The 16,171-nt window shown below is 37.4% G+C and overlaps 3 protein-coding genes and 1 long non-coding RNA gene across 5 annotated transcripts; 2 read left to right on the forward strand and 2 right to left on the reverse strand.

Annotated features, from left to right (window-relative positions):
- Positions 1–34: 34 nt before the first annotated feature.
- LOC109854703 (guanine deaminase) lies at positions 35–2,528 on the reverse strand. The gene is made up of 8 exons (XM_020428079.1): positions 2,181–2,528; positions 1,824–2,093; positions 1,505–1,723; positions 1,267–1,374; positions 1,077–1,184; positions 824–989; positions 546–692; positions 35–454 (listed from the first exon to the last, which is right to left on the reverse strand). The coding sequence occupies exons 1-8, from the start codon at positions 2,277–2,279 to the stop codon at positions 255–257; spliced, it is 1,317 nt and encodes a 438-aa protein (XP_020283668.1). The 5' UTR covers positions 2,280–2,528; the 3' UTR covers positions 35–254.
- Positions 2,529–2,563: 35 nt separating this feature from the next.
- Positions 2,564–9,704, forward strand: LOC109854702 (C2 domain-containing protein 3-like). The gene is made up of 12 exons (XM_020428078.1): positions 2,564–2,994; positions 3,150–4,066; positions 4,160–4,261; positions 4,362–4,493; positions 4,620–4,895; positions 4,992–5,266; positions 5,422–5,571; positions 5,658–5,843; positions 5,917–6,939; positions 7,025–7,216; positions 7,310–7,587; positions 7,677–9,704. The coding sequence occupies exons 1-12, from the start codon at positions 2,828–2,830 to the stop codon at positions 9,139–9,141; spliced, it is 5,163 nt and encodes a 1,720-aa protein (XP_020283667.1). The 5' UTR covers positions 2,564–2,827; the 3' UTR covers positions 9,142–9,704.
- A 76-nt stretch (positions 9,705–9,780) lies between these two features.
- On the reverse strand, positions 9,781–10,625 carry LOC109854704. Its single transcript, XR_002250238.1, has 3 exons — positions 10,441–10,625; positions 10,116–10,368; positions 9,781–10,033 (listed from the first exon to the last, which is right to left on the reverse strand). It is a non-coding gene; the product is annotated as an uncharacterized LOC109854704 (long non-coding RNA).
- An 858-nt stretch (positions 10,626–11,483) lies between these two features.
- On the forward strand, positions 11,484–15,955 carry LOC109854726 (general transcription factor IIH subunit 1). 2 transcript variants are annotated; one of them, XM_020428138.1, is made up of 8 exons: positions 11,484–11,628; positions 12,252–12,430; positions 12,545–12,746; positions 12,840–12,996; positions 13,087–13,629; positions 13,730–14,057; positions 14,153–14,328; positions 14,414–15,955. In XM_020428138.1, the coding sequence occupies exons 2-8, from the start codon at positions 12,277–12,279 to the stop codon at positions 14,534–14,536; spliced, it is 1,683 nt and encodes a 560-aa protein (XP_020283727.1). In that variant the 5' UTR covers positions 11,484–11,628; positions 12,252–12,276; the 3' UTR covers positions 14,537–15,955. The 2 variants fall into 2 exon arrangements, with proteins under 2 accessions (XP_020283727.1, XP_020283726.1); XM_020428137.1 differs by having other exon boundaries at positions 11,484–11,622.
- Positions 15,956–16,171: the final 216 nt, after the last annotated feature.

The following is a 16,171-nucleotide window of genomic DNA, read 5'->3' on the forward strand; positions in this document are numbered from 1 at the left end:
AATAAAAAATGTTTGATATTATTGGTTTTATTTATGTAACTTTGGCGCACACACACACATACGTGGACATGTGTGTAGCGGAATACAAAAATATAAATTTATACATTATTCTATCACATTGATGTGAAAGAAGACGTTATCGAATTTCTTCAATCTTTATTTTGATATATGTATGATATATAAAAATATCATCATTTAAAATATCACATCTAGAATCTCAGTTGTAAAATTTGTATAAAAATAAAATATTTGACCTATTTAACTTTTTTGCCTTTGATGTACACTGATATTACATTACGATCGTCACCGGAATATATAAATCTTTGAAGTTTTTCTTCAAGTGTGTATTCTCTGAAATTGTCCAACAAACTACCTTCCGCGTTCAAATCTATAATAAGAGCATCAAATTCTTTGCCTGGCATCAGATTGCCAAGTTTGTCTTCTATTGAAAGCGCTAAAAATACAGAGTTTAAAATAATTTATATTGCAAGTATGAGATACTGGAGACTCTGTTCTCTCTTAATATGCGATTATAAAAAATGTACCTTTAGCACCTCCCGAAGTTGCCATATGAAAAACATCCTTGTAACTAAGTTGCGTGTAATTATCTTTCATCATAGACAATGAATTCGATACTTGCAAAACTGATCTCATTTCATTCAATATACTATAGCTTGCTCCGCCTGAAACATCTGAAAGTACGCATTTGTTATTATCGTAATGAATATTATATGCGTATTTCAGTATTGAATCAAATTTAATATTATATCGACATATTGATATTATTCAGTATTTTTTTTGCATTAGAAGATTCTTATGGCACCTGTTCCAAGCCCAACTTTGATATTATGAGCTTTTAGTCTCTGCACGTCGCACAATCCGCTTTTCAAATATATATTCGACGACGGACAGTGAATTATAGCTGTCCCTCGTTCTTTCAAGATGACAAGTTCACTGTCTTCGAGATAAACTCCGTGCGCTAACAATGTCTGTAAACAAGTCATGCAAAAACATTTGTATAAGAAACCAATGTTTGTCATTTCTTAATCTATTATGTAATGTGAATTAACTTATACCTTACTGGTGAGAAGACCAGCGCTGTCATAAACAGCTGTGTACGAAAACTGGTCTGAGAAAGCTTTCTTTACTGCATCTATCTCAGCTAAATTCTCGGAAACATGACTCTATATGAAATCGATGAATATATTGTAAAAATAGTGTGACACATTGGCGATTATATGTATGTGCAAACTGAACTGAAGATACCTGTATATGTAAATCTCTTGCTTTAGCAATTTCCCCAAGTCGTTTCATTAACTGCATGTCGCAGCTCAACGCAAATCTTGGTGTGATAACTGGCCTCACAAGTGAATTCTACAAATAAGAAATATTGAATAATAATTGTTGGTGTATGAATGTACATTTAATCTTGCGGATTTCTACCTACAATTGAAGAGTTGCTATTTCAATCATTCATACACACACACAATAAGTTTGGATTTACCCCTATTTGTTCAATAGATTCTATGAAAGCTACAGTATTCTCAATTGACTTTTCAGTGCTTTCGTAATATCCATCTTCACGAGGAAAGTTCATGTTTACTTTTCCAATAAAAGCTCGCTGGCCCAGCTCCGCAGCTTTGTTAGCAAGAATTATACATGCTTCAGCATATAAAGATGCAAAGTAACAAGCTGTTGTTGTGCCTGTTCTAATAGTTTGCTTCTAAAATGAAAACCAACAATTATTCAATATTTTATATCAAATACAATATAATTTTCTGATTAATTTTTAATAGAAACGTTACACTGTGTGTCACACATACCACAACTGCATCAAATACTCGCTCTGCAAAATTTGTATCAGTATATCTTTTCTCTAAAGGGAATGTATATGTTTCCAACCAGTCCAGGAGAGATTTGTCATAGCCCAAACCAAGATTTGGAAACTGAACCGCATGAATGTGACAATCGATGAATCCAGGTATCATAAATTGTCCATGTGATAAGATATTAACTTCGTCCACAGAAAAATCTTTCAGGTAATACTCGATCTCTTGTTGACCTATTGGTACATTTTCCTCGATACGAATGATCTACAATGTTAAATGTGTAGTGTTTAGAATTTTATATTATTTTATATATATATTTTTTTTGTGTATTTTTTTAAAGATATTTTATACCTTGCCATCCTGAGTAAAAATTGCCAAGTGCTCTTTAATAATTAATTCTCCGCTTTCATCTGTTTGAATTACTGGACCAATAAAAACTTGTTGAACCATTGTGCAATATTTCCAGAAGTGTGCGTAACTATTAGTAAAAAAAAAAATAAATTTTTAATGAACACTTGGAATTACAAAATTATTGAAGATGTTTTTACGCAAACTGTAAAGTTTAGAAAATCCGAATGCAAATCAACGCTAAGTTTTCTAAAAACGAATAATTAATCGTCAAAAGCGAGAACCGTTAAAATTAGAAGTGATAAGAATGATAAAAATATATAATATGTACGATAAGTTAGAAAAAAAAAAATTAAATACCAAGTGCATTGCGCATGCGTTATGTATATATCCCCAGAATGGAAGCAAACAACTTTTACTGTGTACACAGGCCTTTATTCACAGTCCGATTCGGACTTAAGGTGAAGGTATGTTTGGAATGATGCGGAATTCGGTGCAGATCAAACAAGATTGTATTTGATTGGATTCACGTTTTGCGCCGAACTTCTATTCGCTTCTGTCTGGCTTCCGCTCTGTTTTGATTTTCCAGATCCGATGACAAACTTACAGATGAGTGAGAGATCAGGTATGCTTTACTTTACAAAGAGCAAATGGATCTCGAAGTAAAACCATGTAGATCTCTGCCGCCGTTGGTCGAAGGCAAAGTTCACGGCAATTTGAAGCTCGTTATTGACGAGATCATCTGGATTAGAAGAAATCCCGGAGATGTCACAGTAGTGGCTTCCTGGTGGGGCGAGCAGGACAGCGCGCAATTCAGGTGACTAGCAATATTTTGCTTGAACCAAACTATATCTTCCGATAGCAAGTGAGATGAAACAAAATGATACCCTTAGACACGCTTTTCTTCAGTCCACACTGAAAGAAGTGATCGTATTGCTGAATGTTAATAACAATTGTTTGTTTTTTTAACAGGCCAATAGATAGTATTGAAGATACCGTAAGAACAAACAGTGATACAACCGAGATATACGATATAAGGACCAATGCCACGTTGTTTGAGGATTATATTAAAAATTGTGAAGCAATAGAATTAGTAATCATAGCGGAGAAGATTCACGAGGTTATCGGCACGGTACATGTGGGAGAATTGTCCAGGATACTTACGTGCGAACCTTATTCCGAATTTTTTTCGATAATAAATAACAGCGGAAGCAAAGTAGGAAAGATACATGTTTTTCTGCAATTAACATATTTAAAAAAACTTTCAAACATGCAGTCAAAACCGTACAAATGTAGTAAGAAACATGTAGATAATGATATTTTACTATCTGGTGTTAATGATTTACAGTATAATAAAATTACATCTGTAACATCTTGTAAGAATATGGAAAATATTAAGAAAAGAAACTCCGCGAAATCTACGAATATTGATACATTTGACACATACAGATCTGTTCTTAAGACCAGACAACCAGAGACTCCAGTATATAGAAAAAAATTCAACGAAATGATGACAGACAAGTTGGTCGCTCAGATTGTTGCTAGAGCACAGCGACTCAGAGGAGCGATATTAAGAGAAACTTGTAATGAGGATTCTTTAGCCTTGAGTGATACTTCAATGAACAATGAACCGAACGCTTCGGTGGAAAATGATACAAAACTGTACGAATATATTTTGGGAAAGAAAATGACTTTCTCGGAGGAGAAAAAAGCCCTGGATATATTGAGATCAATATCTCCACCTCCGAGTTTCATAGATCTAGCATCTGAAACGATTAAAACTGATAAAAATGATAATAAACAGACTGAACAGGCTGAGCATTTCTCCCTGAAATTGAACAATCCAGTAGAAGATGCGTTGCATAAAGAGACCTATACTGAGCTAAACGGTTTGTAAAACACAATAGATTAGATTTAATTTAAAAGATAACTTATCCTAATTTTATATTTTATTTTATTCATTTTCGTGTGTTACATTTCAGAGACACATCCTCTTGATTACATAGACAGCATAAGAATTTTCATTGAATCCTTCACCATGAGTCCCGCGGGATATAGGCGCGCGAAATCCACATGCTTGCAACGTATGTAAACTTAAATTTTTGTAAATATTTTACTTAAAGCGCATAACAACATGTTGAATACATACTTTGATTAAATCACACATTTCTTTTTCAAATATAGATGATGTGCCGTTAACGATGACGTATTTCATTCAATATGACACAACGTTTAGATCTGTAAGGCAAACAGATGCGAAATCTAAGAAAGACAATAAGTTCGTAAGAACATGTGCTAAAAAACAAACGGGTCGAGGTAAAAGCCTATAATGATAAAAAATTACTTGAGTGCAATAAGTTACTTAAGATGTACAATAATGTAAAAGACAACTCCGTGTAAAATGTGCACATAATTTATATAACAATTATATTATTTTTATAGTAATTGACTTCAACTCGGAAGGTGTCTACAGCATACCGAGACACATTGTGAACAAAAGCTTTCCTTTGAAGTTCAAATTATTTGTTCGACATATTAATCAAAAATTTCCGACTGAATTGGGATGTGGTTCTATGAATGTCAGTGATATTGTTACTAGCGCAAATTTAAGCAGTACTCAGTGCATAGCTATTGTAAACAAAGGCATCAAAATAGGCGAGTTAAAAGTCACCGCGGAATTGGGCTGTAATTCCATGAACTTCGGAAAACAATTTGTTGGTACGTGTAATGAAATGTTCATTGAAATGTTAATTATGTTAAATAATTGTGTGCAATTGTGGTTAAAAATAATCGCTAATGAAACTGTTCTTTTAGATGCTGTATTGTCTGCCAAAGAAAATATTCCTATTTTGGAAACAAATCCTACAGCGAGCGCGAATAGTAACAGATATAGAAGCGCAACGGGAACTCATTCTTCCAAATCTAACAACAAAGTGTCATCGGTCTCCGCCAAGCGAATTGAATGTTTCGCCAATAATAATAGCAATAAGGATTTAATTTCTAAAGAAAATATAATGAGGCACCGAGAACAAAATTTAGATAATAAGAAGATTGACACTAGTAATCCAGAAAGCAGTACTAAGGATAAGGTAATTCATATTAATGACGTAGAGAACGTGGAGAGAAAATATTTTCTTGAATTACGCTTGTGTGTGTATGCGCAATGACGTTCAATATAACATTTTTTTATCATGACGTTGATCTAAACTCGTGATATATAACACGATTACGCTTTTAATTTTAGGTTTTGCTTCATGGTTTAATATATGTGGGCGAGGGTAAAGACTTGCCAGAATCTAATACTTATCTAATATGTAGAGCATTTTGGAGAGAGGATAAAGCGACCAGTCAAATCTGCAATAATACGAAACATCCGTTTTATCATTTTTTTCAAGTAAACGTTTTGTTTTTACACATTTAACAAACTGACTCTTCGCTCGAACACAAATGTGACTTTAATGTTGCAAACGTTTGTTATAGCTAGTACCTTTAATTCACGGTACAGAACTGCTGGAAAGAATCAGGGATAATCATATAATCATAGAGGTGTACAGTCGTCAAAACAGCGGGACGGATAATTTGTTGGGAATAGCGAAGTTGTCTGTGCATCAGTTATACATTGCCTACAGAGATCCGCTCGTTCTGCCTCATTTGTTATTGTCAAAGGTAATTTGCGCGTTAATTGTAAACAAGTTTATACATATATATATATACAATATGTGTAATATGTTCTTTGTAGTATCCCGTAATAAGTGTGGACGGTTGGGTCAATATAAACGATCCAATAAGTGGAAAATTTTGCGGAGAACTGTTCGCGCTGGTTGCGCTCGGTACTGCGGAACAAATTGCGTCGCTAGAAATGTCAAGAGGTCTGAGAAACACCAGTATCGTATCGCGAACACTTTGTAGCCATCAGTGCTATGACAATATGAAATACGAAATGACTCGTCATCAACAGAATTCGCAGTCTAACGTCTCTGAGATGGCGAATCTCAACTCGGGCCCGTCCACTTGTGATAATTTCGTTTATCACGGTTATAACACGCCCGATCGGGATTTGGCTTTTGCGGATCACAAAACTCAAGAGAGCCAGACAGACATTTCGAGTCTTAAAAATGCTGCAACGGACAGCCCGGTGCGGGAAACTGCGTATACGAAACATTTGACTTTGCATACTTTGGTCGATCGATTGGCCAATGTGTTGCACAGCAATAAAAACAACACAGATCAGTCGGCTCAAACAGAGATCGGCGGAGATGATCAAACGATGGATGTAGGAGCCACCGAGGAATTACGTTTGAATACATTAAACAGTAACAGCAATAGCAATCTCAATGACGACAGCAACAGCTGCAGTCCGGGAAACAATTTTCGACCTACCGAGATGTACAGAAGCGTCGGCGTTGGCGCGGAATACGAAGAATCGAATCAACAACAGAACAATAACGTTTATCATAATCTATCTCAGTCGCCCGTAAACACGGAAGAAAACACGGAGAAAGAGGAATCTAACATTACCTGCGATGGTTCTTTCTTCCGATCTGTTGTGGAAATCGAGTGTGCGTTGCATTTGCCAAAGATCGAGGGTCCAAACGAATTGCTGGAACCGAGCACGTACGTAACCTTTCAAGATCTGTCTCACAAACGCGATCATAATGATCAGTCAAATTCGTACGTGGCGACAAATGTGTTTCGACACAGTTGCAATCCAAAATGGAATTGGAGATGCGATGCAAAATTATCGACGGATTTGCTTTTGAACGTACGTAATTCTTTTAATTACATGTTGTGTGCAAATTTGCATTGCGCGCGGTTGTTTTTTTTTTTATCCCTATGATATTTTTCAGAATCAGAAAAGACTAATTCTCAAAGTGTGGCACCTGAACGATCCAGACGCATCCGCCGAAATCAATTTGGAAAGAGACACTATAATTGGCTTTTCTGCCATCGATCTCTCGGTACTGATGGCCGGATTCCCCATGGTATCCGGATGGTTTCACATCATGGACTTGACCGGAAGATGTAACGGACAGATCAAAGTAAATTCTCACGCTTTTAAACAAGTTCTTCCGATCAAAGCGGTCGCGTGTACGTCGCGTGCGTGCGTAAAATAAATTTCAATTCGATTTCAGATAAGTATCACACCTCTGGACAGTTTATTACCGTTAAGAAAATTAGCATCGGTCGCTGCTAATAATTTATCAAGATGCGGTAATTTGTCGCAAACAAACAGGCCGTATCACGCGTCTTACGGCAATGCAGAGCCAAACAGTGTACATCAAATGGTATCGTATATAAGCCACAATAAAGACAGATTTGTACAAAATGATCATAAGCCGAATGATTTTGTAGCAGACATTGGTCACGGTTTAGAAGACATTTCTATGTCTTTTCTGTCATCGTCACTGAGGTAAGCGGTACTGGAATTTTACTTGCTTGAAGTGAAAAATTTATGTATTTATTTGCCGAATTTAACCGCTCATCGATATCGTGTTACAGACAAAAATTGACCGAACTAGATCAGATAACGAAACGTTTGCAATCACGTTTGCGTGATGTAACGAGCACAGCTTTCGAGGATGATATCGACAACGATTTCGACATGATCGAACTAAATAGCGACAATGAGAATACTGACGAAAGAAACGAGAATAACGACGAGAATTCGCAGATACCGCAGCGTGCAGTTTCCGTGTACTCCTCTAACGAAACGTCGCAGATGGCACAACAATGTAAAACACAAATTGCTCGAAACGCTGCGAATAGCGAAAAACAAACTTCTTTTACCAGCACCACTAATCCACACCTCGAGCCGTCGTCTAATCAATGCAGAACTGTGAGTTCCGAAGCGACCGATCCTAAATATTGCTCCAACCCGCACTTCGGTCAACAACATCCCGGATATTATCACAATCAGTACAAAAATCAGTACAGTTCGACTCGTGACTATCTGTCGTACGGTAACAGCGCGGAATATCCGGTGCGAGGTACCAGAACTCACATAAATCATCTACTTGACAAGCTCTCGTTGGATCTGCCACCTAGACTAAACCCGGAAATGAACGCACCGATGAAGAAAGATATTTTACAGCTGTTCGCGGCTTTGCGGGAGCACAAGAACAGTTCGCAGGTTCAGGACAAGAGCGTTCACACCGTCAGTACTTGCTCGATGCCCGCGCAAATTAATAACAACACGGACGAGCGCCACGTCGTTTATTCTCACGCGAACAATTCTGCTGCGTCCGACATCAGCGAGAGCACTCCCAAATCGTCCGAGGAGTCGCGACAACCGTCCAGCAGAATATCGACCGTGATACGCGAGGAATTGGTCGCGGAAGAAAACAACGACAGTGTGAACTGTGACGAGCTGACGACGTATTTGTTAACTTCAAACATACGTCATCTGGATCTGGACAACATAATTAATCCGCTTCTGTATCAGCATCTGATACCGGATCTGCAGGTTTCGTCGGTCGCGTCGCCGGAAGTGGAAGCCGTGAAGCAACTGGATAATCGATATTCGAGAAGTTTCAACGCGGCTATTCAATGTGGCACCAAGATCGATCGTTCGACAAGAGATGATGACGACGCTTCATCTCGCGTGGACGCGCAAACGAACAGACGGACGAACGTGTCGGAGTCCGAGGATGGGAACACCCTATCCTCGACATCTTCGAGCGCGTCGGAAAACCCGAACGACAGCATCGACATCACCGTTATTTACAAATCCACAAACGAATTGATGATGAGTAACAATGCGGGATCGTCTACGTCAAACGAGTTGTTCGACAAATTGTTGATAAAGCAGGTGAACGACGACAAGATGGAAAATTGTTCCACCATATCGGAACTGTCTTTTCCCGGAGTGTCGAGACAAGCGCCCGAAGGTGGAAATCCCGTGGAGGAGGTTAAGAAGCCGGTAGTGTCGAAGCAACACGACGCCGCGCAAGATGACACATCCTAACCAACCGAGACGCACGTTTTGATTCTCACACACTTGTAATTAGACTTAGAAATATATATATATATATAAAAGTAATTTATATATTTATATACATTTTAACAAAGAGAGAGAGAGAGAGTGCAAGTTTTATAATATGACAAATAAACTTTAAACCAGATCCGGCCGGAGTCATTGCACTTCAGGGCGCGGGAGAAAGTGGGAACGTGATAATAGGTAAAAACGTCGCGGCCCAATGTTCGCGGAAGTGCAAACTCCGGCTGGCTCCGTTTTAAAACTATAAATTCGCGATAAATTTTCCAAGATAAACCAAGCGTTGGTATTGCGTATGAAGTTGTACCTTGTCTTTAAAGTAATCTTAAGGTCTTTCGTGCTAATATTTTTCTGTTTGTAAATCTAACATTCACATTGATACTTGAACCAATTGTAGCGACGGACTCGAACTGGCCTCGACACGCGCGCACACATCTATGCGTCACAATAAAACTTACCGATTCCAGAACTTTCAGTAAATGACGACCTGTATATAAATAATGATGATATCAAATAAATATTGATTACAATTGCTTCAGGACCTACCTCTCTAATGTCTGAACAAATTTAAAACGTATTAAAACATGTTGGTTTTAAGAATGAGGTAAACGCGATCCATGGAAAAAAAAATGTTCATATATGCGACAAATTTATATTGATTGCAGAAAAACATCACTGGATGGAGGATCAAATTGGAGAGAGAAGGATTTTTTCTTGATTACTTCTGTTTGATTTAATCCTTCAAGTAAGCTGAGAGATACGCCTCTCTTCTGCTCCACTGGTTGACCGTGGCGGGTGGCATCAGCCATATCTTCGCGTCGCTACCTTCGTGAACGTGAAAATGCGAGCAATCTCTTACTTGCTGCAAGAATCAATCTAATTATTCACACGTGTGCGTGTGTGTAAATATTTATTGTAATAAGAATTGATTCTTAAACGTTTACGCGAAATAACTTGAGTTCCTTCCTCTTAAATTTTACTTGGCGTTGAAACTCTCTCGTCATACACGTTCGGCACAAGAAAATCTTATCGTTCAAATGCCAATAATCTCCCGTGGGTTTTGTCTTACACAAGTCGCAAGTGTCCGTGATTCGGCGGCAACACTTGAGATCGACGCCTAATTGCATTTTAACTCTGCCGCCGAAACTGTTCTCAAAGGTGATACCTTGAATCTTTTTGCTCACGTACATTCCGGGTCTGAAGCGAAACTTTGTGTTGCTTACTGTGATCGAATACAAATTTTCGTTTTTTTATACAGAACTTTAATACCCTGGATTATCGTCGGAATAAAAGTATCTCCGTTTGCTGACAGACGGAAGTGGACGTTTGTGTGATTTGATTTTAGTAGGAAAGCGAGGGAAGTAATCCGTTGGCGATGGATAATTCTCTGTGCGAGCGACGGGTTTGGCGAATCGAGCCAGGCCACTGTAACCCTTGTTGCTGATACTGCGAAGACACGGCTGAATTGAAAGAGAATCGCGCAAATTGTAAAAGCGATATGTGAAATACACGCGCGTGTATTTAACATATAAAAAAAAAAAAAAAAACTAACGCCATGTACATATTTGTACCCTAGTTTTGACCGCATTAAACGATTCCAGTACATTGTAGGAGCCAGGTCCTATATTGGGACGATCTTCTCCGGTGTGATACCTCATGAAAGAATTCATACCTCTTTTCGAGGTGTCACGTGGCTTCCCAGAACCAAAACATATCTTCTGCTTTTCTGGTTTTTCTATTATATATTCAAAATCTGCGACATAAGAAAAATTCAAATAATTAAAAAAAATTCTCAACAGAAAAAGAGAAAAGAATCCGTGTATTTTTTTACCTTCCGTGGAGGCCAAGTTTATTTTGACGTGCATTTTGACGGTGAGATATCTTAACAAAAACAAAAAAAAAAAAAAAAATCAAGCGATTGTAATCACAGAGAAAATTTCCGGAGATTATCCCCGCGATTTTTACTCCGCGCATCTTTCGTCGAAAAAAAGAACTGGGAAAAACAAATTTTCATTGGGTTTGTCAGCGCCCTCGCGCGCTCGGCGCACGCGCAGCGCATTTAATATGCACGCGCCAACGGAGTCTCACTCAATATTGTTACTGCGAAAATGCAAAATAATTTTTGCGAATAGACGCGTGGCGTTGAATTTTTATTCTGAAATGAACGAAATAACAGATAGTTTTTGCGAGTATCTACGCCGTACGCGCGCGACAAACACGAGACGGAATAAATGCCGTGAAGCGAACGCCGGGACAGGAAGCGGCGACAACGCCGTCACTTGAACAACATAGTGTCGTCAGTCGCCGCAGGTCGATGGTGTTGTCCGTACAGACGGTCCGTTGGTGGCTGTGCTCGTCTCGCGATGCGTCCACCGACGTGTGTTTCTGCACATGGCCGTGCCGCCCGACGGGTTTCCACACTGCTCCGCGGTTTTCGGCGACTCGCCGCTGGTAAATGTTCGTTTTTTCATTAGTTTTCACGCCACGTGAACGGGAAACGCGCGTTTCTCGCGTAAAACCGTACGCGAAGCCGAGTTTTCGCGGTAATTAAAATATTTGATCGATGAAAACGAGATTCGCGCGGGGGTTCACACTGCAGCGCGTTACATCGTCTCGGTATTGGCGCCGCAACGCGAATTTCCTCGACGTCCGACGCTCTTCTCGTCGCGAATCATCGCTTCTCGTGCGATTTTTAACGAAAAACAATCGCAAAAGTGTGATCGGACGTCGAATTAATTGTCGCGCAATATTCAAGGACATCGCGACAAACAACTCGAACTCTATATAGGACCATCTCGGTCTTTCCTTATTCAATAACGATATTCATCATTACATTTGGTGCGAGAAAAAAAGAAAGCAATTAAGTCTCTGTCTAACGGTCTACAAATAAATGTTTTTTTAAAGCATTGTCTTTCTCTCTTGTGCACAGTAGTGCAATGATTTTTCCTAATGTTGTTTGTTCTATATATTTCTGTTCTTTTTTTTTTAAATAATAAATATAAGCTTCACTAAAAATAACACAAGTGTCAGTTGGTTTTTATATAAATTTTCTTAGAAAACAATTTGTCTTTTTTTCACAGAATTGTATTACATCATACATCCACCATGACTACATCCTCAGAAGATGTCCTGATGCAAGTGAGCCAAGTGCGTTATAAAAAAGGAGACGGCACTTTGTATGTGATGAATGAACGAATAGCATGGATGCTCGACAACAGAGACACTGTATCTGTCAGTCACAAATACGCAGATATTAAATGTAAGATACTAATAATAAATAATTTTATAGTTACGATACACAAATATCCTATACTTATAAAACAATTTTTTTCTATGCAAAGTAAATATTCTAGACTGTTCTTCTTCTTTACAGTACAAAAGATATCACCAGAAGGGAAGTCAAAGATACAATTGCAGGTGGTGTTACATGATGGCACATCATCTACATTTCATTTTGTAAATAAAAATGGACAAGAGGCACAAATTAAAGATCGTGATGATGTAAAAGAACTGCTACAGCAGTTATTGCCAAAATTTAAGAGAAAAGTTAACAAAGAACTAGAAGAGAAAAATAGGTACAAGACAAAATGTGATCCATATTAATTAAAAAAAAAAAAAAAACACGAACGTAAGTAACAAATTTATTAATTGCACTCATCTTGTTTCAGAACTCTCCAAGAACATCCTACACTGCTTCAGTTGTATCGTGATCTCGTTATCACAGAAATTATATCATCTGAGGAATTTTGGGCACAACATGCTGCAGAATATACGCAAGCCAAAAAGACTCAACGCCAAGAGATAGGTGTTAATAGTGCTTTTCTTGTAAGATATCTTTTATAATTGATGATTTTCTCATTCAGTGCATCAATGATCGGAATTATCACAATGATGGATCAATGTAAATTGTTTCAGGCTGATATCAAACCACAAACCGATGGCTGCAATGGATTAAGATATAATTTAACCGTCGATGTGATAGAATGCATATTTAAAACTTACCCAGCTGTAAAAAGAAAACATCAGGAAAATGTGCCTCACAAGATGTCGGAATCTGACTTCTGGACAAAGTTCTTTCAATCGCATTATTTTCATCGAGATCGTATCAATGCTGGGACCAAGGATCTCTTTACCGAGTGTGCCAAAATAGATGATCAAGAACTTAAAAAGGATCTTCAGTCTGGGATAAATGACCTTTTGGTGGATCTCACTTCTTTTGAGGATCAAACGTTGGACGAGAATTACGGGAGCACTTGCACTAAATCTGATAAGGCATCGGGAAATATTGTTCATCAAAATATGATCAAGAGGTTCAATCAACATAGTATAATGGTTATGAAAGCTAGCACTGCCAAACAGTCGACACAACAAGTCAATCAACCGCAATTAAATGGATCTTCACCTTCTGCAAGTAAAGTCACAGTTAATGAAGTGGATGATGGACCAAAGAATAAAAAGGTACGATATATATTTCTCTCTATTTTAAACATTTGCAATTCTACACAATTAGAAAAATTTATATAAAATCTGATTTTTTTTTTTGACATATCTTTTACAGCGTAGAATACAGGAGAAGATAACTTACGATGATCTCGACACGAGCTGTGACGTAAATATGAATAACAGAGCTCCGTTGAATCTGACACAAATAGACAGATATCTGCATGGACCTGTACCAGGAAGTGGTAGCACAGAGCCAACTTCTGAAGAACTACTTGTTACATTGAGCCATTTGAAAAAAGAGGCTTCTGGATGGGTATCTGGCAACACTTTGCCGCGGCAGGCAATAACGTCCTTAGTTAGTCCAGCTGCAGCAGTATCGGTTTTAGGTGAATTAACACCTGGTGGATCCTTAATGAAAGGTTTTAGAGAAGAGAGTCTTGGACGTAAGTATATTGATTGTTAAATAAAATATCTATCTCTTCTGCTTTTTTTCTGTATCAATATAAAGCTGATACCATGTACTTGTTTGTGAATATAGAATTAATACCAAAGGAATTAGAGAAAGAATTACGTAATGTATATGTATGTGCGTGCGAATTGTTAAAACACTATTGGCGAAGTTTTCCTCCGACAACACCGCAGCTCGAGGAAAAAGCGATAAGAATGCACGCAGCTTTACATAAGTTTCATTCTGCTAAATTAAAGCCTTTTGAGGTAAGCATTGCGATATTATATTTACAACTATTACAACAGAGATTTCCATATTGTAAGGTATTTCAATTTCGGTTTTGTCCCATAGGATCGTGTACAAAGAGAATTTTCTCCAGTCAGTCAACACTTGACGAGTCATTTAAATCAATTGCTAAACACTGCGTATAGGAAATTTGCCATGTGGCAACAGCGGAAAATGCAAAAGAGGTAGCCGTTTGTTAAAATATCTTAAAACAACAACAACAACAAAAAAACAATATGTGTGAAACAAAGCAATATTGATTAAGCAGAGATATTGCATTTTATAATGTTACCGTCATTTAGATATTAATCCTCGGACGGTGGATCCTGGATCCAAATTTTAGTTTGAACTCAAACTAAAAGTCTCACTTTTTCATGTTCCTAGGATATAATATACTGAATTTTTGCTATACTGACATTTGTTTTTCATTAAAAAAAAAAAGAAAAGAAAAAAACGATACTTTTATACGCATTATAATAATTCTAAGTTAGAGAATCTAAAAAAACCAATTTAAAATAGCATTCACACACAAATAAATAATATTCTATATATTTCTCAGAGAACAAGGATATATAAAATATTATTTTATTTTTAAACTATTCTTTTAAATTGAAGTTCAAGCTATTCTCCATCACGCGAGAGAGAATACGAACATGACATCTCTCCGTCGCAGTTTCGTTTATATTAATTGTCTGTACAAACATAGCATCTTCCAAGAATTTTGAAATGTATTTTTTGACTATTTTCTTATACGAGCGCCCAATAAGATGACACTTTTGTTCGCTTCGTCGTCTTCATGATTTTTTCGCGTTATTATATAAGCGAGGTTTTTTTTTTTAACTTATCGATTTTATATATTCGAGACCAACGTCCGACGTTGAAACATTGCATGACCCCTTGCAATGCCGAGTCATTGTCTCGAATGTATTAATCGCAGTTTTTTACGCGGCAAAGTCGCATAATAATGATTGATCAATCGATAAATTAAAATGCTCGCTCTACTGTATTGATTAAAATATGCGATGTCTCGATACCGCGCGATAGCGCGAGAGTTGAGAAAGCGCTTCTCTTTTGTTTCGAGTTACATAAGATAGGACTACAATGACTGTCGCTTATAAGTCGTAACAAGTCTGTGAAGGTGGGTCTGATGAATGGATTTTTGGGTCCGCTGAGCAAGGGTTAATATAAATGTATTTTACAAAACAAACAAAAAAAAAAAAAAAAAAACCAGGGAGAGAGACCGAGGAAAAAAACCAAAGCTATGCCAGGTCATGTGTCCTGCGCTGCCACACGTACTGTTTATTTATTTTATCGTTTATTTTAAAAGATTTATACCTGTTTGTTTTTGCAAAAATCATTCTGATTCAACTGCAATTCCGATATACCGTATCAGATTTGAGCTAGTTTCATAGAATACACACAATGTTATAGTCTTATTTATTTCTAATAGTTTTCTTGCGGATTATATATACACACACACACACACATTGATTGCTTGAAAGAAAGAGAAAGAGTGTGCGTGAGTGAGTGAGAGAGAGTGTGTGAATGTGCGTTTAAACGCGCTGATTTTTCAGAAAACAATGGGTTCACAAATCTTTGCACGAGAAATAAAAAAAAAAAAAAAAAAAAANAAAAAAAAAAAAAAAAAAAAAAGCCGTAGTTGCACTACTAATATCACTTGATATCCGTAAAACGCGACTGTTTCGGTTCAATATTATTACATCCGGGAGTCGCGCGACGAGACGAGCGACTACGTATTGTACGATATCAAAATAACTGTGATACCGCCACTGTACAGAATCACAAAGCTTCGCTAATGCATAT

Source organism: Pseudomyrmex gracilis, unplaced genomic scaffold (assembly GCF_002006095.1).
Source record: "Pseudomyrmex gracilis isolate BER0280 unplaced genomic scaffold, ASM200609v1 scaffold_72, whole genome shotgun sequence".
Classification (NCBI taxonomy): Eukaryota; Metazoa; Arthropoda; class Insecta; order Hymenoptera; family Formicidae; genus Pseudomyrmex; species Pseudomyrmex gracilis.